The 25262-nt window shown below is 45.4% G+C and overlaps 1 protein-coding gene across 2 annotated transcripts in view; it reads left to right on the forward strand.

Annotated features, from left to right (window-relative positions):
• The window catches only part of LOC140127818 (indolethylamine N-methyltransferase-like), a 49994-nt gene extending 26491 nt beyond the window's left edge, over positions 1–23503 (forward strand). Inside the window, exons 2-5 of one of the 2 annotated variants that reach the window (XM_072148925.1) lie at positions 19491–19571; positions 19807–19992; positions 20324–20531; positions 23015–23503. In XM_072148925.1, the coding sequence (XP_072005026.1) occupies positions 19842–19992; positions 20324–20531; positions 23015–23435 (780 nt within the window). In that variant the 5' untranslated portion in view covers positions 19491–19571; positions 19807–19841 and the 3' untranslated portion in view covers positions 23436–23503. Of the gene's footprint in view, positions 1–19490; positions 19572–19743; positions 19993–20323; positions 20532–23014 lie in introns of those variants that run through there. The other variant, XM_072148922.1, reaches the window with a different exon arrangement.
• Positions 23504–25262: the final 1759 nt, after the last annotated feature.

Genomic DNA, 25262 nt, shown 5'->3' on the forward strand with positions numbered 1-25262 from the left:
AGGGAAGGGGGTAGACAGCAGGAGCAAACTTCAGGGATGAATCACGTTACTCTGAGCGATTCTTCTTTCCTACATCCCTCGGCATCCACAACTGAACTTAAATGAAGGTGCGATACACATACTAGCTTAAAATCAAAATAAAAAGGGGGAGGGGTTGTGTTACTTACAACCCCCGTCTCCTAAACATAAGGCAATTAGCTGAGTCAGACCTAAAGGAAAACCTTTGCGCTCAACTTATCCAATCAACCGCTGGGTGGGCAGATCTAAACCAAGGCCTTAATCAGACTCGAAAGTTGGCGGGTCTTTTTGTAATGTAATTTTTTCTAATATAGATCTCTTTACTTTCAGCTATAGTAATGTTTTTTATACATATATATATATATATATTATGTGGGGAATTGCTCTGGTAGTTGACAGGTAGCAGTGCAGGAAGCAGTGACACACGCAGGTTTAAAAGTCCAACTTAAGTGTTTATTCACACTTGCAACACAGAACACAAATTCAGCCTTGGCTTAGGCACATGCAAAAACATTATAAAAGTAATTCCTGCCCGGCTAGGCGCTGTCTAATACATTTGGAGGACCCTAGCTATCCGGGTACCAGGCTGCCTGGCACACGCTCTTGGCCAGCAGCAAGACAGGAGACCCTCAGTTACCTTTGCTGTGAGAATGCAATCTCACTTTCAGCTCTCCAGGTAGGGCCTCCCCTACTGCTTCTGGCCTGCAGACTAAATCAGGCCCTAACGAGGCCTGTGACCCGCACCTGTGGGCAATTCACAAACCCAGGACCGAAGCCCGGGTGGAGTAGGAGTCCCACTACCAGCCTACCCCTACTCCATAATAAGCAGGCCCAGTACGGACATTACAAATGTGTCTGTGTTAGCTAGGCCAACACAGACAAAACAGACTATTCCTGCTTATCATGTCTGCATTAACCCTTGGGTTACTGCAGACAAACCCAGGGCTTTTACCACCAGCATTTCATCTGCCTGTAAGACAGATAGCGGTTTTCCCACACAACACCTCTCACTTTCTCACATACCCTCCCCCTCAGTTCAGACCCACCGGGGCGAACTCCTGACATTAAGCAATGCGTTCGGGACAAGGCATCCGCATTGCCCTGTAGCTTCCCGGCTCTGTGCTCCACCATGAAACTGAAATTTTGGAGGGACAAGAACCACCTAGTGACCCTGGCATTCTTCTCCTTAGTTCTACTCATCCACGTGAGAGGAGAGTGGTCAGTCATGAGACGGAACTGTCGTCCCAGCAAGTAGTACCGTAGGGACTCCAATGCCCACTTTATCGCCAGACATTCCTTCTTTACGAGACTGTAATTTTTTTCAGCTGGCGTGAGCTTCCTGCTCAGGTAAGTAATGGGGTGTTCTTCTCCATTCACCTCCTGAGAGAGGACAGCTCCCAGCCCTACATCTATCGCATCCGTCTGCACAATAAACTCTTTCTTGAAGTTTGGCGCAATGAGGATGGGAGATCCACACAACGCAGACTTCAATGCCTGAAAAGCACCTTCTGCTTGTTCATTCCACCGCACCATGACAGGCCTTTTACCCTTCAGCAGGTCTGTCAGGGGAGCGGACATGGTGGCAAAGTTTGGTATAAACCGTCTGTAGTACCCTACGATGCCCAGGAATGCCCAGGCCAACCCTGTATAGCGTCAATCTTGTTGATCTGAGGTTTAATTATACCTCGACCGATCACATAACCCAAATAGTGTGTCTCCTCCATTCCCAGCGCACACTTCTTGGGGTTTGCAGTCAGGCCCACTGCCCTTAGAGAGTTCACTACGGCCTGTACCTTGGCCAAGTGACTCGCCCAGTCTTGGCTGTAGATGATAATGTCATCTAGATAGGCGGAGGCGTATCTCCTATGTGGCTTTAACACTATGTCCATTAACCGTTGAAAGGTAGCGGGGGCCCCATGAAGCCCAAACGGTAATACAACATAGTGAAAAGGCCCTCAGGGGTGATAAAGGCTGTCTTTTCTTTAGCCCCATCTGTCAGGGGTACCTGCCAATATCCTTTAGTTAGATCCAGGGTGGTGAAGTACCGAGCACCCCCTAGTCTCTCAATAAGCTCGTCCACCCGGAGCATGGGATAGGCATCAAACTTAGACACCTCATTCAATTTTCTAAAATCGTTGCAAAATCGCAACGTCCCATCCGGTTTGGGAATTAGAACAATTGGACTGGCCCACTCACTTTTGGACTCCTCAATAACCCCTAGCTTCAGCATCTTCTGAACTTCTTCTGATATGGCTTGTCTACGAGCTTCAGGGACTCGGTACGGCCTTAATCTTACCTTTATCCCTGGCTCAGTGACAATATCATGTTTAATTACAGATGTGTAGCCTGGCAACTCTGAGAACACATCTGTATTTCTTGCTACAAACTCTCGAGCCTCTCGCTGTTGCTCTTTGGTAAGGGTATCGGCTATTCGCACTTCTGCCTCCGGCACAGGCTTATCTGCGGCCGGTGAGGGTATCGCAGGAGGTGGACTAGCCAGGACCATCTCTGTATGCAGACTCTCTCTGTCTTTCCAGGCCTTCAACAGATTTACATGATAAGTCTGCTCGGGTTTTCTCCGTCCGGGCTGATGTATCCTGTAGTTCACCTCTCCTATTTTCTCTATAACCTCATACGGTCCTTGCCATTTAGCGAGAAACTTACTTTCTACAGTGGGGACTAGCACCAACACACGATCACCGGGACTAAAGCTCCTTACTTTTGCTGACCTGTTATAAACCCAGCTTTGAGTCCTTTGTGCCTCCTCCATATGCTCTTTGACAATGGGCATGACGGCTGCCACCCTGTCCTGCATATCTGCGATATGGTCTATTACACTTTTGTGGGGGGTGGGCTCTTGTTCCCATGTCTCCTTGGCTATGTCCAGGAGACCCCTGGGATGTCTGCCATACACTAACTCAAACGGTGAGAACCCAGTAGAGGCTTGTGGGACCTCTCGGATGGCGAACATTAAATATGGCAATAGTACATCCCAGTCCTTCCCATCCTTGTTTACCACCTTTTTTAGCATACTCTTTAAAGTTTTGTTGAACCGTTCTACCAATCCATCCGTCTGAGGATGGTACACAGAGGTGCGTAACTGTTTAATATTAAAGAGCCGACATAGGTCCTTGGTGACTTTTGACATAAAAGGAGTCCCCTGATCTGTGAGGATCTCCTTGGGAAGTCCCACCCGGCAGAACATGGCAAACAACTCTTTAGCAATTAGTTTCGCAGAGGTGTGCCGCAGTGGGATGGCCTCAGGATATCGGGTAGCATAGTACATGACTACCAGGATATGCTGATGCCCCCGAGCAGATTTAACTAAAGGACCGACCAAATCCATGGCGACCCTTTCAAAGGGTACCTCAATAATGGGCAGAGGTACCAACGGACTTCGAAAGTGTACCATGGGAGCATGCAATTGACAATCAGGGCAAGTTTCACAATACCTTTTTACCCTATCATACACTCCTGGCCAGTAAAAATGCTGCAAGATGCGTTCCAGAGTTTTTGTGGTACCTAGGTGCCCTCCCATCACATGCTTATGTGCAGGGTCTAACACCATCTGACGATATGGCTGAGGCACCATTAACTGCTCCCGGGTTTCACCGTGGACCTTATCAATGCGGTATAATAACTCCTGATTTACCACCACACGAGGGAACAACTTATCCACACCTGGGTGCTGAGGTACACCATTAATTTCTACCACATTTTCTCTGGCGCGGACCAGAGTGGGGTCCTGGAGTTGGGCAGTACCAAAGTTGTCACGGGATACCTCCAAATCAGACAACTGCGGTCCTGTCACTACCTCCTCAGTTTCGCCTGCCATAACATCTAGGGGAAACATTACACTTCCATCTTCTGTGGCGGTCACCCCTACGGCAGGAACTCCAGAGTCTGGGTCATCAGGCTCAGCTTCAGAGATCTGACCAGACAACACAGGAGAACAACCCCCCAACTCTTGGTTTCCCCGCCATAGAGTCCAGAACATGGGGAAGTCCCGTCCCAAGATAAGGTCATGGGGCAAGTTCTTGACAACCACTGCCTCATGTAGTGTCTCTCCACAAGAGGTCTGGAAGTTAATAACTGTGGTGGGGTAGTCCTTTACGTCCCCATGGATGCACAGGACACCAATTGTGCGCCCTGTAACTGTCTTGGGGTCTATGAGGGTCCCATTAATCAAGGTTACCCGACTGCCTGAGTCCAGCAGGGCCAACGCTGGATGCCCTGCCACTGTCACCCAGCACAGGTGGCACTCATCAGCAGAGTCGGGGCTAGTAGCTGTGTAGACAGGGGCAGCATAGAGAGAAACCCTTCTAGCAGAACTGCAGTCCATGGGCTCTGAGGAATTGGGGCAATGGGCTGCAATATGACCTGGCTCATGGCAGGTCCAACAGGTGGGAGCCTCCACCCCTCCTCCCCTGGGGTACTTCCCGGACATTGGGCGTTGTCCTGCGCCAAGTATTTGTGGGTGACACGACCTTCCGTGCCTTAGGGCCCGCCTGGGTATAAGGGGCTTTCTTTGTTAGGGCCTGGGTGGCACAAAACCTTTCCACCAACCCCACCAGTGCCTCGGCATCAGACGGGTCCCCATGTCCCACCCATTGTTGGATCTCACCCGGCAAGGCTCTCAGGAAACGGTCCAAAACAACCTTCTCGACCATCTGGGCTGGGGTTGATGTCTCCGGCTGAAGCCACTTGCGGACCAAGTGAACAAGTTGGTGCATCTGCCCCCTCGGTGGTAGCGCCTCCTGGTATCTCCAGCTATTCACTCTTTGAGCGCGTAGATGCTGATCCACTCCTAGTCGGGCCAAGATCTCTGCCTTTACCTTGGTGTAGTCCTGGGCATCCTCCGCTCTCAGGTCGTAGTATGCCTGCTGGGGATCAGCGACGAGGAAGGGGGCCAACACCTCTGCCCAGTGTTGCTGTGGCAACCTCTCTCGGGTGGCCACCCTCTCAAAGCCTGTCAGATAGGCCTCCACATCATCCTCGGCGGTCATCTTTGTCATAGCTTTGCGGACCTCTTTCCTGGCGTCCTTCACCGTCATTGCTGGGACAGTCCTTTGCTGAGCAGCGGTCAGGGCTGTTATCTGCTGGAGCAGCAATCTGTTTGTCTCTTGCTGCTGCACGTTGGACTGGACAAGCTGCTTGATTAACTCCTCCATGGCTGTGGCTTGCAGCTTCAGTGCTTTCAACTTCCAGGACATGCACTAGTGTATACTTCACTGCACTTTTGCCCGCATTCTCCACCATATGTGGGGAATTTCTCTGGTAGTTGACAGGTAGCAGTGCAGGAAGCAGTGACACACGCAGGTTTAAAAGTCCAACTTAAGTGTTTATTCACACTTGCAAAACAGAACACAAATTCAGCCTTGGCTTAGGCACATGCAAAAACATTATAAAAGTAATTCCTGCCCGGCTAGGCGCTGTCTAACACATTTGGAGGACCCTAGCTATCCGGGTACCAGGCTGCCTGGCACACGCTCTTGGCCAGCAGCAAGACAGGAGACCCTCAGTTACCTTTGCTGTGAGAATGCAATCTCGCTTTCAGCTCTCCAGGTAGGGCCTCCCCTACTGCTTCTGGCCTGCAGACTAAATCAGGCCCTAACGAGGCCTGTGACCCGCACCTGTGGGCAATTCACAAACCCAGGACCGAAGCCCGGGTGGAGTAGGAGTCCCACTACCAGCCTACCCCTACTCCATAATAAGCAGGCCCAGTACGGACATTACAAATGTGTCTGTGTTAGCTAGGCCAACACAGACAAAACAGACTATTCCTGCTTATCATGTCTGCATTAACCCTTGGGTTACTGCAGACAAACCCAGGGCTTTTACCACCAGCATTTCATCTGCCTGTAAGACAGATAGCAGTTTTCCCACACAACACCTCTCACTTTCTCACAATATATATATATATATATATATATATATATATATATATATGTATATATATATATATATTGTGAAATACTGAATAAAGGACATAACAGTTTTTATCACTATATGGGAAAATGCAATACATTACGGAAATAAACATTTTTCTTTGACCGATACTTTGAGATTAGAGATGAGCGAGCACTAAAATGCTCGGGTACTCGTTATTCGAGACGAACTTTTCCCGATGCTCGAGTGCTCGTTTCGAGTAACGAGCCCCATTGAAGTCAATGGGAGACTCGAGCATTTTTCAAGGGGACCAAGGCTCTGCACAGGGAAGCTTGGCCAAACACCTGGGAACCTCAGAAAAGGATGGAAACACCACGGAAATGGACAGGAAACAGCAGGGGCAGCATGCATGGATGCCTCTGAGGCTGCTTAATCGCACCATTATGCCAAAATTATGGGCAACAGCATGGCCATGACAGAGTGACAGAATGAAGCTAGATAGCATCTAAAACATCCAATAATTGACCCTGACACTATAGGGGACGGCATGCAGAGGCAGCGGCAGCAGCGGAAGGCTAGAGAGTGGCATGGCGACATACCCTAAATGGACTCAGGCTTCAAACCAATGGGTAGCAGAGAGGAACCAAAGAAGGTGAGCAAGAAGCGCTCAAATAATATTGGTACATGATAAAAGTTTGCCAGTATATTTTGTGGATTACACAGCAGGGTGGCGACAAAGTTAACATGGAAGCCATGAAAACAATCCAAAATTCTGCCTGACACAGCTCGTTTGATAAGGGGACGATGTATGGAGGCAGTGAACTAGTAGTAGATTAAAGGTACTGCAGTTAAAACTATGTTAGTTGGTTCTTGGCATGGAGCTGGCGCTCCGCTGCCAGGCGAGCTTTCGCCAATCCAAGCCCCTGTCTCTAGGCTACTCCCCAAACAGCACTTCTAAGAACCTTTCGGATAAGATCAAGTGTAGTAGCGTTCTTATAAGTTTGGGATATGGCGGGTGAGGGGAATGTAAACATCTGCGCAAGAAGCGCTGAAATAATATCCGTAAATGAAAAAAATTTTCCAGTATATTTTGTGGCTTACACAGCAGGGTGGCGACAAAGTTAACAAGTTTGATGTGGAATGCCCTGCAATAGCTCTTGGGCGGTGTGCCTTTTATCACCTAGGCTCAGCAGTTTGAGCACCGCCTGCTGTCGCTTAGCAACGGCACTGCTGCTGTGCCTAGAGCTACCGACTGATGGCGCCATGCCCACGGATGGTAATTCGGAGGAGGAGGAGGTGGAGGAGGGGTGGGAGGATTTGGAGGTATAGTAGGCCTTTGAGACCTGGACCGAGGTAGGCCCCGCAATCCTCTGCGTCGGCAGTATATGACCAGCCCCAGGGTCAGACTCGGTCCCAGCCTGCACCAAGTTAAGTGTAGTAGCGTTCTTATAAGTTTGGGATATGGCGGGTGAGGGGAATGTAAACAGATGCGCAAGAAGCGCATGATGCGCATGGAGCTGGCGCTCCGCTGCTAGGCGAGCTTTCGCCAATCCAAGCCCCTGTCTCTAGGCTACTCCCCAAACAGCACTTCTAAGAACCTTTTGTATAAGATCAAGTGTAGTAGCGTTCTTATAAGTTTAGGATATGGCGGGTGAGGGGAATGTAAACAGATGCGCAAGAAGCGCATGATGCGCATGGAGCTGGCGCTCCGCTGCTAGGCGAGCTTTCGCCAATCCAAGCCCCTGTCTCTAGGCTACTCCCCAAACAGCACTTCTAAGAACCTTTTGTATAAGATCAAGTGTAGTAGCGTTCTTATAAGTTTAGGATATGGCGGGTGAGGGGAATGTAAACAGATGCGCAAGAAGCGCATGATGCGCATGGAGCTGGCGCTCCGCTGCTAGGCGAGCTTTCGCCAATCCAAGCCCCTGTCTCTAGGCTACTCCCCAAACAGCACTTCTAAGAACCTTTTGTATAAGATCAAGTGTAGTAGCGTTCTTATAAGTTTAGGATATGGCGGGTGAGGGGAATGTAAACAGATGCGCAAGAAGCGCTGAAATAATATCCGTAAATGGTAAAAGTTTGCCAGTGTATTTTGTGGATAACACAGCAGGGTGGCGACAAAGTTAACAACTTTGATGTGGAATCCATGAAAACAACCCAAATTTCGGCCTGACAAACCTCGTTTGATAAAGGGACGATGTATGGAGGCAGCTATATGGACGACTTTTGGAGGTAGCAATGGAGACAACGTGTGGAGGCTGCTATGGAGACAATTCAATTTGGATAGTGCCTGTATGTGGCAGTCCAAAAAATTTTTCAAACCAGAGGAGCAGGTACGTGGCCCTCCAGAAAAATGGAATAGATTGAGTGCCTGTATGTGGCAGTCCAAAAAATTTTTCAAACCAGAGGAGCAGGTAGGTGGCCCTCCAGAAAAATGGAATAGATTGAGTGCCTGTATGTGGCACTCCCAAAAATTGTTTAAAACAGAGGACTGTGTCGGTGGCCCTCCAGAAAAATTAAATGCATAAAGTACTATACCTAGAGCCAGTGGGCCCTGTCAAAAAACAGCCAGTTTCCTCTGCTTTACTGTAGAAAGAGGAGGAGAAGGAGGAAAATGAGGAGGAGGAGGAGTGGATAAATTATTCAGGTTGAGCTTCCTTCACCTGCTGGAGATTTGAAATTAGGAGAAATCCATGCTTTATTCATCTTGATAAGCGTCAGCCTGTCAGCGCTGTCAGTCGACAGGCGTGTACGCTTATCGGTGATGATGCCACCAGCTGCACTGAAAACCCGCTCTGACAAGACGCTAGCGGCAGGGCAGGCAAGAACCTCCAAGGCATAGAGCGCCAGTTCGTGCCACATGTCCAGCTTTGAAACCCAGTAGTTGTAGGGAGCTGTGTGATCATTTAGGACGATGGTATGGTCAGCTACGTACTCCCTCACCATCTTTCTGTAAAGATCAGCCCTACTCTGCCGAGACTGGGGACAGGTGACAGTGTCTTGCTGGGGTGACATAAAGCTGGCAAAAGCCTTGTAAAGCGTACCCTTGCCAGTGCTGGACAAGCTGCCTGCTCGCCTACTCTCCCTCGCTACTTGTCCCGCAGAACTACGCACTCTGCCGCTAGCGCTGTCAGAAGGGAAATACTGTTTCAGCTTGTGCACCAGGGCCTGCTGGTATTCATGCATTCTCACACTCCTTTCCTCTCCAGGGATGAGAGTGGAAAGATTTTGCTTGTACCGTGGGTCCAGGAGAGTGAACACCCAGTAATCGGTGCTGGAATAAATTCTTTGAACGCGAGGGTCACGGGATAGGCAGCCTAGCATGAAATCTGCCATATGCGCCAGAGTACCAACGCGTAAGAATTCACTCCCCTCACTGGCCTGACTGTCCATTTCCTCCTCCTCCAACTCCTCCAACTCCTCTTCTTCTGCCCATACACGCTCAACAGTGTAGGACTCAACAATGGTCCCCTCTTGTGTCTCGCCAACATTCTCCTCCTCTTCCTCCTCATCCTCCTCCACCTCCACCTCCTCCGATATGCGCTGAGAAACAGACCTAAGGGTGCTTTGGCTATCAACAAGGGAATCTTCTTCCCCTGTCTCTTGTGAGGAGCGCAAAGCTTCCGACTTCATGCTGACCAGAGAGTTTTTCAACAGGCCAAGCAGCGGGATGGTGAGGCTGATGATGGCGGCATCGCCACTGACCATCTGTGTTGACTCCTCAAAGTTACTCAGCACCTGACAGATATCAGACATCCACGTCCACTCCTCATTGTAGACTTGAGGAAGCTGACTGACCTGACTACCAGTTCTGGTGGAAGTTGACATCTGGCAGTCTACAATGGCTCGGCGCTGCTGGTAAACTCTGGATAACATGGTCAGTGTTGAATTCCACCTCGTGGGCACGTCGCACAACAGTCGGTGAGCGGGCAGTTGGAGGCGGCGCTGCGCTGCCCTGAGAGTGGCAGCATCTGTGCTGGACTTCCTGAAATGCGCACAGATGCGGCGCACCTTCGTGAGCAAATCAGACAGATTGGGGTATGTCTTGAGGAAACGCTGAACTATCAGATTTAACACATGGGCCAGGCATGGCACATGTGTCAGTCTGCCGAGTTGCAGAGCCGCCACCAGGTTACGGCCGTTGTCACACACAACCATGCCTGGCTTCAGGTTCAGCGGTGCCAGCCACAGATCAGTCTGCGCCGTGATGCCCTGTAATAGTTCTTGGGCGGTGTGCCTTTTATCGCCTAGGCTCAGCAGTTTGAGCACCGCCTGCTGTCGCTTAGCGACGGCACTGCTGCTGTGCCTAGAGCTACCGACTGATGGCGCCATGCCCACGGATGGTCGTTCGGAGGAGGAGGTGGAGGAGGGGTGGGAGGAGGAGGAGGCATAGTAGGCCTCAAACACCTGGACCGAGGTAGGCCCCGCAATCCTCGGCGTCGGCAGTATATGACCAGCCGCAGGGTCACACTCGGTCCCAGCCTCCACCAAGTTAACCCAATGTGCCGTCAGAGATATATAGTGGCCCTGCCCGGCAGCACTCGTCCACGTGTCCGTGGTCAGGTGGACCTTGTCAGAAACGGCGTTGGTCAGGGCACGGATTATGTTGTCTGACACGTGCTGGTGCAGGGCTGGGACGGCACATCGGGAAAAGTAGTGGCGGCTGGGGACCGAATACCGAGGGGCGGCCGCCGCCATGAGGCTGCGAAAGGCCTCGGTCTCTACTAGCCTATAGGGCAGCATCTCCAGGCTTAGCAATCTGGAAATGTGCACATTAAGGGCTTGGGCGTGCGGGTGGGTTGCACTATATTTGCGTTTCCGCTCCAGCGTCTGGGGTATGGAGAGCTGAACGCTGGTGGATGCTGTGGAGGATCGTGGAGGTGACGATGGGGTTTTTGTGGCAGGGTCCTGGGCAGGGGGCTGACTATCAGCTGACACAGGGGAAGGAGCAGTGGTGTGCACGGCCGGAGGTGAACGCGCTTGTTGCCACTGAGTGGGGTGTTTAGCATTCATATGCCTGCGCATACTGGTGGTAGTTAAGCTAGTAGTGGTGGAACCCCTGCTGATCCTGGTTTGGCAAATGTGGCACACCACAGTCCGTCGGTCATCCGGTGTTTCCTTAAAGAACCTCCAGACTTCTGAAAATCTAGCCCTCGCCGCAGGAGCCCTCGCCACGGGAGCTTCACTAGTTGACACATTTGGCGCTGATGCACCAGCTCTGGCCCTGCCTCTCCGTCTGGCCCCACCACTGCCTCTTCCAACCTGTTCTGGTCGAGGACTCTCCTCCGTCTCAGAAGCACTGTGTTCACCCGGCCTCTCAACCCAGCTTGGGTCTGTCACCTCATCATCCTCCGATCCCTCAGTCTGCTCCCCCCTCGGACTTCCTGCCCTGACAACAACTTCCCCACTGTCTGACAACCGTGTCTCCTCATCGTCGGACACCTCTTTACACACTTCTTCCACTACGTCAACAAGGTCATCATCACCCACAGACTGCGACTGGTGGAAAACCTGGGCATCAGAAAATTGCTCATCAGCAACCGGACAAGTGGTTTGTGACTGTGGGAAGGGTCCAGAAAACAGTTCCTCAGAGTATGCCGGTTCAAATGGCAAATTTTGCTGGGAGGGGGCAGACTGGGGGGGAGGAGGCTGAGGTGCAGGAGCTGGTGGAGTGCCGATTTCGGTGACATGGGTGGACTGCGTGGAAGACTGACTGGTGGACAAATTGCTCGAAGCATTGTCGGCAATCCACGACATCACCTGTTCGCACTGTTCTGGCCTCAACAGTGCTCTACCACGACTCCCAGTAACTTCAGACATGAACCTAGGGAGTGTAGCTCTGCGGCGTTCCCCTGCTCCCTCATAAGCAGGTGGTGTCTCACCCCGCCCAGGACCACGGCCTCTGACCCCTGCAGTAGTTGGACGCCCACGTCCCCGCCCTCGTCCTCTACCCCTAGCCCTCGGGTTAAACATTTTGAAAATGAGAGTTATAACTTGTATTTTTTTTTTAACTTTTTTTTTTTTTTTTTTTTTTTTTTGTGTTTTTTAGTTTTTAAAACCAAACGATGCTATCCTATTGCTATGGCTATTTTCTAGCCAAGTATTACAGCACACTACTATGCCAGATGAGATGACGCTGAGTTATGAAAAAAATAAACGTAAAATAAAAAAGGAAATGGCAGACTGTGCCTAGTTGAAATACAACCCCGGGCCCTAATAAATTTTCCCACTTCGGTCTTTGCGATGGATATGTGCGTCACTAAAACACAGTGGTCGCAAGTCTGACTCCAAATTGCTCCCAATTTGATAGTAGATGCACTGCAGCAAGTACAGCCACCAGCAGATCAACCAGAAATCAAATATATATAACGCTACTGTAGGCGTAATTAAGACGTTTGTATTCTCCTATGGCTATTTTCTAGCCAAGTATTACAGCACACTACTATGCCAGATGAGATGACGCTGAGTTATGAAAAAAATAAACGTAAAATAAAAAAGGAAATGGCAGACTGTGCCTAGTTGAAATACAACCCCGGGCCCTAATAAATTTTCCCACTTCGGTCTTTGCGATGGATATGTGCGTCACTAAAACACAGTGGTCGCAAGTCTGACTCCAAATTGCTCCCAATTTGATAGTAGATGCACTGCAGCAAGTACAGCCACCAGCAGATCAACCAGAAATCAAATATATATAACGCTACTGTAGGCGTAATTAAGACGTTTGTATTCTCCTATGGCTATTTTCTAGCCAAGTATTACAGCACACTACTATGCCAGATGAGATGACGCTGAGTTATGAAAAAAATAAACGTAAAATAAAAAGAAACTGGCAGACTGTGCCTAATTGAAATACAACCCCGGGCCCTAATAAATTTTCCCACTTCGGTCTTTGCGATGGATATGTGTGTCACTAAAACACAGTGGTCGCAAGTCTGACTCCAATTTGCTCCCAATTTGATAGTAGATGCACTGCAGCAAGTACAGCCACCAGCAGATCAACCAGAAATCAAATATATATAACGCTACTGTAGGCGTAATTAAGACGTTTGTATTCTCCTATGGCTATTTTCTAGCCAAGTATTACAGCACACTACTATGCCAGATGAGATGACGCTGAGTTATGAAAAAAATAAACGTAAAATAAAAAGAAACTGGCAGACTGTGCCTAATTGAAATACAACCCCGGGCCCTAATAAATTTTCCCACTTCGGTCTTTGCGATGGATATGTGCGTCACTAAAACACAGTGGTCGCAAGTCTGACTCCAAATTGCTCCCAATTTGATAGTAGATGCACTGCAGCAAGTACAGCCACCAGCAGATCAACCAGAAATCAAATATATATAACGCTACTGTAGGTGTAATTAAGACGTTTGTATTCTCCTATGGCTATTTTCTAGCCAAGTATTACAGCACACTACTATGCCAGATGAGATGACGCTGAGTTATGAAAAAAATAAACGTAAAATAAAAAAGGAAATGGCAGACTGTGCCTAGTTGAAATACAACCCCGGGCCCTAATAAATTTTCCCACTTCGGTCTTTGCGATGGATATGTGCGTCACTAAAACACAGTGGTCGCAAGTCTGACTCCAAATTGCTCCCAATTTGATAGTAGATGCACTGCAGCAAGTACAGCCACCAGCAGATCAACCAGAAATCAAATATATATAACGCTACTGTAGGCGTAATTAAGACGTTTGTATTCTCCTATGGCTATTTTCTAGCCAAGTATTACAGCACACTACTATGCCAGATGAGATGACGCTGAGTTATGAAAAAAATAAACGTAAAATAAAAAGAAACTGGCAGACTGTGCCTAATTGAAATACAACCCCGGGCCCTAATAAATTTTCCCACTTCGGTCTTTGCGATGGATATGTGCGTCACTAAAACACAGTGGTCGCAAGTCTGACTCCAAATTGCTCCCAATTTGATAGTAGATGCACTGCAGCAAGTACAGCCACCAGCAGATCAACCAGAAATCAAATATATATAACGCTACTGTAGGCGTAATTAAGACGTTTGTATTCTCCTATGGCTATTTTCTAGCCAAGTATTACAGCACACTACTATGCCAGATGAGATGACGCTGAGTTATGAAAAAAATAAACGTAAAATAAAAAGAAACTGGCAGACTGTGCCTAATTGAAATACAACCCCGGGCCCTAATAAATTTTCCCACTTCGGTCTTTGCGATGGATATGTGCGTCACTAAAACACAGTGGTCGCAAGTCTGACTCCAAATTGCTCCCAATTTGATAGTAGATGCACTGCAGCAAGTACAGCCACCAGCAGATCAACCAGAAATCAAATATATATAACGCTACTGTAGGCGTAATTAAGACGTTTGTATTCTCCTATGGCTATTTTCTAGCCAAGTATAACAGCACACTACTATGCCAGATGAGATGACGCTGAGTTATGAAAAAAATAAACGTAAAATAAAAAGAAACTGGCAGACTGTGCCTAATTGAAATACAACCCCGGGCCCTAATAAATTTTCCCACTTCGGTCTTTGCGATGGATATGTGCGTCACTAAAACACAGTGGTCGCAAGTCTGACTCCAAATTGCTCCCAATTTGATAGTAGATGCACTGCAGCAAGTACAGCCACCAGCAGATCAACCAGAAATCAAATATATATAACGCTACTGCAGGCGTAATTAAGACGTTTGTATTCTCCTATGGCTATTTTCTAGCCAAGTATTACAGCACACTACTATGCCAGATGAGATGACGCTGAGTTATGAAAAAAATAAACGTAAAATAAAAAGAAACTGGCAGACTGTGCCTAATTCTACTCAAACCCCTAATAAATTTTCCCACTTTGGTGTTTGAGGTGGATATGTGTGTCACTAAGAGCTAAACACAACGGTAGCAAGTCCCCCTGCTAATTCCTCACAATATGGTACTAGCTGCAAATAAAAAAAAAAAAAAATTATAACGTTATTGTAGCCCTAAGAAGGGCTGTTGGGTTCTTTAAGAATCACTCCTGCCTAACAGTAAGCTAATAGAACACCCTAACGCTTTCCCTGAGCAGCAGCAGCTCTCTCCCTAGCGGCATCCAGACAGAGAATGATCCGAGCAGCGCGGGCAGCGGCTAGTCTATCCCAGGGTCACCTGATCTGGCCAGCCAACCACTGCTATCTACGTGTAAGGGTACCACGTCATGCTGGGTGGAGTGCAGAGTCTCCTGGCTTGTGATTGGCTCTGTTTCTGGCCGCCAAAAAGCAAAACGGCGGGAGCTGCCATTTTCTCGAGCGGGCGAAATACTCGTCCGAGCAACGAGCAGTTACGAGTACCCTAATGCTCGACCGAGCATCAAGCTCGGACGAGTATGTTCGCTCATCTCTATTTGAGATGGATACTTCTTTTCTTGTTAACAGTTAAATGTAATTATCCTGTAATGCTTCTTGTTGCATGTTTTCTTAATGTACACTATATAAAGACCCCCCATGTCATTCTTATTGTTTATTCTTTTAGTATGTATGGGATATTGCATACATACCACTTATAAGCGTCAAATGATTTCCAAAAATAAAAGTCAAAAGGGATGGTGAAAAGCCTATTGCAATAGGCCTAGAATTCTTCTTTCTATAATCTCCCCATCTCACCAGGTAGTGCCTTAGATTTATTTAAAAAAAAAAAATTTTTTTAAATAAAATTAATAAAAAGTGAAACAGGATGTTAAAGGGTCAATATATTCTGTTGATAAGAAGAATATTTCATAGGGAGAAAAAGAGGCAATTAAGTGGTTAAGAGAAAATAAAGAGATGGTGGTGAAAAGGGCAAACAAAGGATTTAATGTGGTGGTTTTGACTCGTAATAATTAGAAGCTGAAAGACAATTAAAGACACATACATAGACTAAATTCCCTCCTTAGGAGATATGGTACTACCTTCGAAGATCCATAAACTACCAAACCCCCGGGGCGATCAATTGTCGCAGGGGCAGGATCAGTAACCGAATCTATATCCAAATATATTGGCTATTGACCACTGATGACCATGAAACCATCTTACCTAAAAGATACAAACAATTTCTTAAAATCTATAAAAGATCTTGGCAAGAAAATTACAAATTAGTAATGATGGTGTAAGATGGAAATAGAAGCAAAAAAAAACATCCAGAACATAAGATCCAAATATCGTTTCATTTGTTTGTGAGGCCACACTTGGAAGACAGAAACATGGTATGAGCAAATAGACAGAATAGCAATGGGTACGCCATTTTCTGGCACTTTATGAAGACCTCTCTTTTGAATGAATTTCTAAAACATATCACTGTTATGAAGATCTTATGGGATTTCTTATATATCTAAACTCAGATATGATGAACATGCATTTTACATAAAGAATCAACAAAGACAGAATAGTTTTTATTGTATTGTTGATGTTGTTGTCTTTATTATTATGGGGGCTGTCATCAGGCCTAAGGTCTTTTAACAGCATATAGTACAGCAGCCGGGGTATTTTCCTTCAATTCCCCCCTACTTTGTCCCCACATTTCCAAATGCCTACAGGTAAGCCTGCATTATGATTTAGTTTACACCAATACGTGCCGGATGGTACCTCCGGACTGGTTTCTATTATACTAGTTCAGTTCTGTGTCCGTTTTATACTATTGATTGTGTATGGAAATCACGGGTGCTCCCGCGATCTCTGTCTCCGATCGTGGGTGCACCCGTGGCCCTCAGCGTTCCCCTGGACCTCCGATCCGCTCACCTCCCCTGGCTCCAGCGATGTCCTCTCCTGCTCCCGCGGCTCGGCGTGCACCAGCTCACTCAGATTTAAAGGGCCAGCGCGCCGGTAATTGGCGCTGGCCTGTTATAAGTTTCTGCCTCTTCCTGTGACCCTTGCCGGATCTTCAAGTCTTCCCCATGAAGAGAAAGCTCTCCTGTTATTCCTGTGTGCCAGTCCGTTCCTGTGTATCCTGCGTTCCTGTGTGTCTGTCCATTCCTGTGGTCCTGCGTTCCTGTGTGCCAGTCTGTTCCTGTGGTCCTACGTTCCTGTGTGCCAGTTTGTCTCTGTGGTCCTGTGTTCCTGTGTGCTAGCTCCTGCACTTCCTGACGTGAGTCCTGCTGTTTCCTGTATTACAACCTTGGCAGCCACCACGGGCTAGTCGCACCTGTGGAACGACCTGGTGGTTCTACTTAAACTCCGGTCCCAGGTCGGCTAGTACCACCTCCCGCGGTGGTCCAGAGGGTCCACAGACTCCCAGTTGTGACAATGGACATTGGTCCGGCCATTATTACTGTTATATAGATTTTAGGACATTACAGTAAGGGTGATTTTTTTTTTTTGTATTCTGTATAGTCCTAATATTATTCTGGGCTCCTTTCTCCCCATTTTGTATTGTATGGAGATGATAAATATTTTGCTGATTGGGATTGTTTTTGAAATAAAAAATTGACAATGTTTAGAATGATAGAATGAGACACTCATTTGTGTTTGAAATATAGTACAGCAGCCACAAGCAGCAATAATGTAAACAAGCAATTTCAAGGAAAATTACTCAACAGGGGTTTATTAAGAAATTAAATCCCCCCCCCCCCCAGAATGTCGATGAAATACATACAATGCCCCCGACCCCAAATGTATTATAACATAAAAGATGCCCACTCCTAAAATATTAAAATATTTATATTTAAAATATTAAATATACTATACAGGCGGTCCCCAACTTAAGAACACCCGACTTACCGATGACCCCTAGTACGATAACAGTTTTCAAAGGTGTCTGCAATGAGGCTTTATTGTTAATCCTGGTTCTTATAACAATCCAACATTTTTAAAATCCAAATGTCACAATTGAGACCAAAGAAAATTTGACTGGGACTACAATTATAAAATACACGGTTCAGACTTACATAAAATTCAACTTAACAACAAACCTATAGAACCTATCTTGTATGTAACCTGGTGACTGCCTTTATACAGTGCTTCCGGGTGAATTATAGTATTAAGTAGTATTTTGCCAACTCCATAAGTTAGTATATACAATACATCCCCAAATTAATTTAAATATACAGCAACACTCTTCATTTAACACCCCCCCCCCCCCCCCAATATAGCACCTTTCCCTGAATAGGTAATAGCTCATTATATAAATAAATAAACAGAAAAAAGCTTAGTACATAAACTAAGAAAGTTTATATAAATACAGCACCAAAACTTATCTCAGTTTATAAATACAAAACCAGAAACAGGCTTACTACATAAAAAAGCATTAGAACAAGCACATTACATAAATAAAGCCCAAAAACCAAGCTCCCTACAGAAATTCAGCACCAGAACTGTGCAGAAGTACATCACCAGCAGTATTCCATACAGAATTACAGTGCCAAACTTTCATGCAAAAATACAGCACCAAAACTGGGTTCTATACAAAAATACAACACCAGAACCATCCTTTGTACACAAATCCAGCACAGAAAGTGTCTCTGTTCAGAAATACAGTGCCAGAACTAGCTCATACATACTGGGACACATTTACTTGCGCCAGTTTTCTGTCAGCCTTTGCATGTTTTTTCATGTGCAAACTGTTTTTTGTGTCGTGGCTGCACTATTCTTTACGCGGCACTGAAATGGGCCCTCCGATGCACAGTCAGAATGTGCGCCACATTTTACATGCAGAAGTCAGAAAACAGGTGCACTAAAATCCTTAATCTGGTGCCCACTGCACACCACACAGGCAAATTGCAAATAGTACAGTTTGCACTGTTTTTAGTTCATGTTCCCCACTGTATATACAATGAGCGTAGTACAATTGTAATTTATACAAGGCCCGTCAATGCATTTGAAAAAATACAGTGCACCCTAAGATGGAAATGTTGCTCCCAATTCTCCTCACCATGGTTGTGAAGAAGGCTTTTGATCTGGTGTTGATTGGTTCTTCATGGAGGAGACTCTTGGTTGAGTAGGAGTTGGCTCTTGCATGTTGTCATTCATATTGTCTTACTTATACCTTATTCAACCTGCAGGGTTGTCCCCTCTCTCCTGTAATCTTTGTACTTTCTCTTATACTGTTCCTACATATCCAACATTAACATTAGCGGGATTCTAGCTACACATTCTGGCTCTCCTGTAACAATTTTGGTAAGTTGCAAAAAAGTTGCGACAGGACCGGGTAAGTAATTGTGTCCCAATATGTATATAATGGTGCACATCCTCCATTCTTTAGTGTGTCTGGTTGGATGCTGGAGCCCCCTGACACTACAGGCTGCTACCCCTGTAGTTATGCCCCCAGAACATGGGTAGCTCATGAGCTATATATCTTTCTTTGTCTTGACAGACACATCTCCAAACCATCAAAAAATGGGAGTCATTTGTAATTTTTGACGCCTGTGACAAAATCTACTACTTGTAATGTCATCTCTACTACTGTCCCTGGAATTTCCTAAAGTGTATTTTTACCAATAGCATATTTTAAAAAATATTTAATATATTTTTATGTTTTTGGCTGCCATCTGTCAGATACTATTTATATAATCCTTAATTCTCAAGCATTAAGGGACAGTACTGAAGTAGTCAGATGAAGGTAATTTTACCTCTGCTTACCAGACTTTCCTAATTATATAAAAGGCATTACAGCATAATGTGGACTTCATACAGACCAGGAGGGGACCACTGAGGTGTTGACGGCAGAGTCAAATATTTCAAGAGGTGAGTATTGTGTTAAAATTATTATATCATTCTATGAAAAGTGTTTTTTTACTCCAGTATCCCCCTGAGGCAACATCCCCCTGTGGAGCTTAGAAGACATCATGTGTCCTCCTTACATACAATATACAAAGTAAATCAACATAAGAATATAATGAAGTTGCAGCAGATAACATCTCATGACTCAATACTGCCAACTATAAATTCTGAATGATATTGGATGCAAATCAAATTTTAGGTCACGTCAACAGAAAAACATTGAAGAGATTCGGGATGGATCCTGGCTCATTGAAGCATTACCACGAACATGAGTTTGATCCAAAGCATCTGCTAAATACTTATGTCTTGCCTGAAACTGATAAAACATTACATGAAGAAATTATTCTGTTTCCAATGAAAACTCTTCAGAGTCTGTTGTCTTCAGGTAAGGCTTTTTTGTATTTCTCAATTTTTGTCCATGTAGATAATATGTCTACCTAGAGGTCCATGTTCTTTATCCAGGAAAAGTCATGGTATTTCCTGCGTAGAAGGTCATACATATAACCCCTTGCTGTATGGGAGGTCACTGGTGATTATGGTGAACATATCATCCCAATCACCTATTCTCCTGATGGCTGGTGTGATATCCACACAGGTACCCAGCATATGTGCCAGACACCTGCTATTCTAGGGGCACACATTTTTTTGGGTGATGACTATCTACCTCTGCTTATATTATAGACCTATGGGACTTCTTCTGTCTTCCATTGTAACAGGTAAAATAGCAGGAAAGACATTGATTGACTTTTCATCTGGACCTAACGTATCCCACCTGCTGACAATATGCGACTATTTCAGTGATATAATAGTTCTGGAGCCAAATGACCTTTGCATGAGGGAGATGGAGAAATGGCGGAAAGGGGAAGAGGAGAGTTTTGACTGGTCCCATCTATCAGAGCATTTTCCAGAGTTAAAAGGTGACAGGTATGAAATTAAATACATTATTGAATATTGAGCCCATAACCTCTGTTAATAATTCTCAAGGGTTTATCATTGTCATGAAGGATTATAAAGTGGTTTTTTAAACGGCTGCTGCCAAAAGAATAGATGAATCATTTACATTTTTTACATCCTGGATTACAATTTACAGAACCTTATGAAAGCTTGTTATTTGCAGGAGAAATTGTAATTCCTAGTGATACCTAAAAATTCTGTGCAATCATATAATAGTTGTTTAACATCTATTCAAGCGTCATCAAAATCCCTCTAAGGAGATGCAGTTTTTGTCTTGGTTTAGAAATGCACTTAGTTGGTTAGCTAAATTAGCCACCGCAATCTGCTCTGGTCTAGCAACGGTTAACTGTTCTACGAATGACAGAGCTCTGTTCTGGAGTTTTCTGTTTAACAATTACTGTTTGTTCACATTCAGTCAGGTGTCAGTTTCTTTGCTTGTGTGAAAGACACTATTTGCTTTATCTCTGTTTTTTTTATCTTGACTACTGTTCAGATTATTCTTTTGCCTTTGTGATTCTGTACTTTGTTGCTATCTCTGTTTTGACCAAGCATGTTGACTATTATTCTCTGTTTACGTTGTTTTTTCTTTTATGTGTTTGCATTTTGGCGCACGGAAGGACCATCTTCTAGTTGTACCGTATCATTTAGGGTACGCAGAGGCAAGTAGGTCAGGATTGTTTAGGGGGCTCAGTGTCATAGCTCACTGTCCATATCTATGTCTCTTAAGTTACAAGCTACCTACAGGATGAATTACTTTACCAGTGGCTCACTTATGGTTTCTATATGATTCAAACATCAGTTGGTAATATGACTTGGAGTTTATATAAATATATATATATATATATATATATATATACATATATATATATATATATATATAATAAATAAAAAATTATGAGCAATCTACACAGAAAAAACATTCAAATGTTGTGGACTTAACAAGTAAATCATTGTTGGACCGTGCTGGACCTGGCAGGCTTTGTTTTTATGGCTTTCAATATTTGATCCAAATAACATATCCTCTATATCGTGTTTCTGACTCATACTTGCCGACCATACTTCTATCTTTGCATTGTCTAGTCTTTGGGGGACTTTGGGGGAATAAACGCCATGTTATTCTCTGCTCAGGGGCGGATAGGGCTAAGTAGTCACAAGTGCTAGCAATAGGCTTGCTACTGACGTGGCGCAGAGGTCCTGATAAATATTCTCCTTTGACTCTATGGGGGCATCTACTAAGGGCCAGAATCGCATTTTTCCGTCGCATAACCTCAATATTACCGATTTGCGCCGATTTCCCTGAATTGCCCCGGGATTTTGGTGCACATGATCGGATTGTGGCGCATCGGCGCCAGCATGCACGCAATGGAAATCCGGTGGGGTGGCCATTAGAAAACCCGACGGATTCGGTAAAAACTGCCGTATTTAAAAGAAAAAAAGTGTTGCTTGACAAACGCTTACCTGCACCCAAGGTAGGACGGTGAACTTCAGTGCACTCCGACAGAATTCAGCGCAGCAGCGAAACCTAGTGGACAATGGGCGCACCCGGAAGACCTGAATCCTCCACTGAGAATGCCCCGCTGGATCGCGAAAGGACCGGGTAAGTAAATCTGCCCCTATGTATGCATTTTGGTGCAGAAGAGGAACATCGACCAGTTGTCTTCTACAGCTTAAGGTTGTAAGGGCAATTAGGCAGGGACAGTTGGGAAGGGGTTGAGTATTAGGGCTTACTGTCCTGATCTGTCCCTCCAGTCCATCCATTCCATTCCCCTACTGCAGCATTACACAAGGACCCTGAATGAAGAGTGGTTAGCCAACCTGTACTGTAAAAGCAAAAATGTTATTCAAATTTTTGAATTGTAATATTATTATTAAAATATTATTATTAATATTATTTTGTCTAAAATTTCAAAAGGTTTAACTTCTAAAGGGTATTATTTATCTAAAGGTCCAATAGTGAAGCCAATGCTCCCCAAAGGCACAGTTTTAAATCACTTTCTGCCTCTGGCTCAATCCATTGGGGCAGATTTACTTACCCGGTCCTGTCGCTATCCCGCGGTGCAGTGTCTGACGAGGATTCGGGTCTGCCGTGATTTACTAAGGTCGTGCTTCCAATTTCCTTCATGTGTCGCTTCCGGGCTGAGATCCGCCAGAGTTCACCTTCTTCTTCCTGGTGCATGTGAGTGCTTGATCTCGCGACACAATTTCGTTTTTAAATTCTGCGGTTTGTCTGACGGCACGCCCCCCGATTTCTGTTGCATGCTAGCCGGCGCCGATACGCCACAATCTGATCGTGTGCGCCAAAAACCCAGGGGAATTTGAGGCAAAATGGAAATCGGAGCCCCATTATGTCAGTCACTCTCTTACATTTACAGCATATGTATATCGTGTTAGTGCTAATGTCATTTATGTTGTGCTTTCAGATTTATTTGTTCAATTTCTCTCTTTTTATCCAGAAAGAAATGGATGGAAAAAGAAGAGACTCTAAGAAGAAAAATAAATAATATGATGATTTGTGACCTGAGCAAAGATGAGTCTTTGCCACTTCTGAAAGCCGACTGCCTGATGAGCTTATATTTAATAGGTCATACTAGCAAAGACAAAGAGGCATATAGGAAGATCATTAAAAAGTTATCCTCTTTCTTAAATGTAGGAGGTCATCTTCTCCTCGTTGGGGCATTCAATGCAAAGCATTTTTTTATTGGAGAAGACAAGTATCACTCTCTGATCATGGATGAAGAGTTTTTTAGGAAGGCTCTGGAAGATGGAGGCTTCATTATAGAAAATCTTGAGAAACTTGATAGCAAGGTCACCAGTGACTTAGCCAAATATGATCAGCTTTTTCTTGCTAGTGCTAAGAAGGTTAAGGAGGTTTAATGGTAAAAAGTGGTATTCTGTTAACTCTTTGCTCATTGGTTGCGGGTCTGTCCTTTACTTTTCTGGAAAAAAAACATCATGACATCCTGTATGTTACATATATGTTATTTGCAATAAATACTAAGTAGCAGCGTGAAGACTTTCGTTTGGTTTTATAGGGATGCATAAAGAAATCACCCAAAACGGGTCGAAAAAAAATAATACATTGGGTTATGGAAATTACTTACACTTCATACACTATAGATATATAAATATATATATTCAAATAGGTGCACACTCTGGATTTTATGTCCGCCTTCGGGTTCGGTGTTCAGGTACGGCAGCCCATCTCAGATGTATTGCCAGTTCCCCCTGGCCAATCATAGCCATCATAGGGGGCATTAATTTGCAGATTGAGTGTTCAACTGCCAATCTGGAAATACATCGGGGTCAGGCGGCCAAAGCCGAAATGTGGACATCAAGTCTGCTCATCTCTACTCCTGACGTACACCAAATTTAGAACAAGCTTGTCACAAGTAGAGATGAGCGAACATACTCGTCCGAGCTTGATGCTCGTTCGAGCATTAGCGTACTCGAAACTGCTCGTTGCTCGGACGAATACTTCGCTCGCTCGAGAAAATGGCAGCTCCCGCCGTTGTGATTTTTGGCGGCCAGAAACAGAGCCAATCACAAGCCAGGAGACTCTGCACTCCACCCAGCATGACGTGGTACCCTTACAGGTCGATAGCAGTGGTTGGCTGGCCAGATCAGGTGACCCTGGAATAGACTAGTCCCTGCCTGCGCTGCTCGCATCATTCTCTGTCTGGATGCCGCTAGGGAGAGAGCTGCTGCTGGTCAGGGAAAGCGTTAGGGTGTTCTATTAGAATAGTGTTAGGCAGGAGTGATTCTACAAGAACCCAACAGCCCTTCTTAGGGCTACAATAACGTTTTATTTTACTTTTTTTTGGTTTGCCTGTGGCTGGGCTTGCTGCCATTAGTAGTGCAGCTAGTACCATATTGTGAGGAATTTGCTGGGAGACTTGCGACCGTTGTGTTTAGCTCTTAGTGACACACATATCCACCTTAAACACCGAAGTGGGACAATTTATTAGGGGTTTGATTAGAATTAGGCAGAGTCTGCTGATTTATTTTTTTTTACGTTTATTTCTTTTTATAACTCAAAGTAATCTGGCAAAGCAGTGTGCTTTCAGTGTAGGCTAGAAAATAGCCATAGGAGAACCCCAACGGCTTACTTAGGCCTACAATAGCGTTATATTTTACTTTTTTTTTGTTTGCTTGTGGCTGGGCTTGCTGCCACTAGTAGTGAAGCTAGTACCATATTGTGAGGAATTTGCTGGGAGACTTGCTACCGTTGTGCTTAGCTCTTAGTGACACACATATCCACCTTTAACACCTAAGTGGGACAATTTATTAGGGGTTTGATTAGAATTAGGCACAGTCTGCTGATTTATTTTTTTTTACGTATAATATTTTTTATAACTCAAAGTAATCTGGCAAAGCAGTGTGCTTTCAGTGTAGGCTAGAAAATAGCCATAGGAGAACCCCAACGGCTTACTTAGGCCTACAATAGCGTTATATTTTACTTTTCTTTGTTTGCTTGTGGCTGGGCTTGCTGCCACTAGTAGTGCAGCTAGTACCATATTGTGAGGAATTTGCTGGGAGACTTGCGACCGTTGTGTTTAGCTCTTAGTGACACACATATCCACCTCAAACACCGAAGTGGGAAATTTATTAGGAGTTTGATTTGAATTAGGCACAGTCTGCTGATTTATTTTTTCTTACGTTTATTTCTTTTTATAACTCATCAGGCACAGCACAAAATCCAGT

This window comes from Engystomops pustulosus, chromosome 4 (assembly GCF_040894005.1).
Source record: "Engystomops pustulosus chromosome 4, aEngPut4.maternal, whole genome shotgun sequence".
NCBI lineage: Eukaryota > Metazoa > Chordata > Amphibia > Anura > Leptodactylidae > Engystomops > Engystomops pustulosus.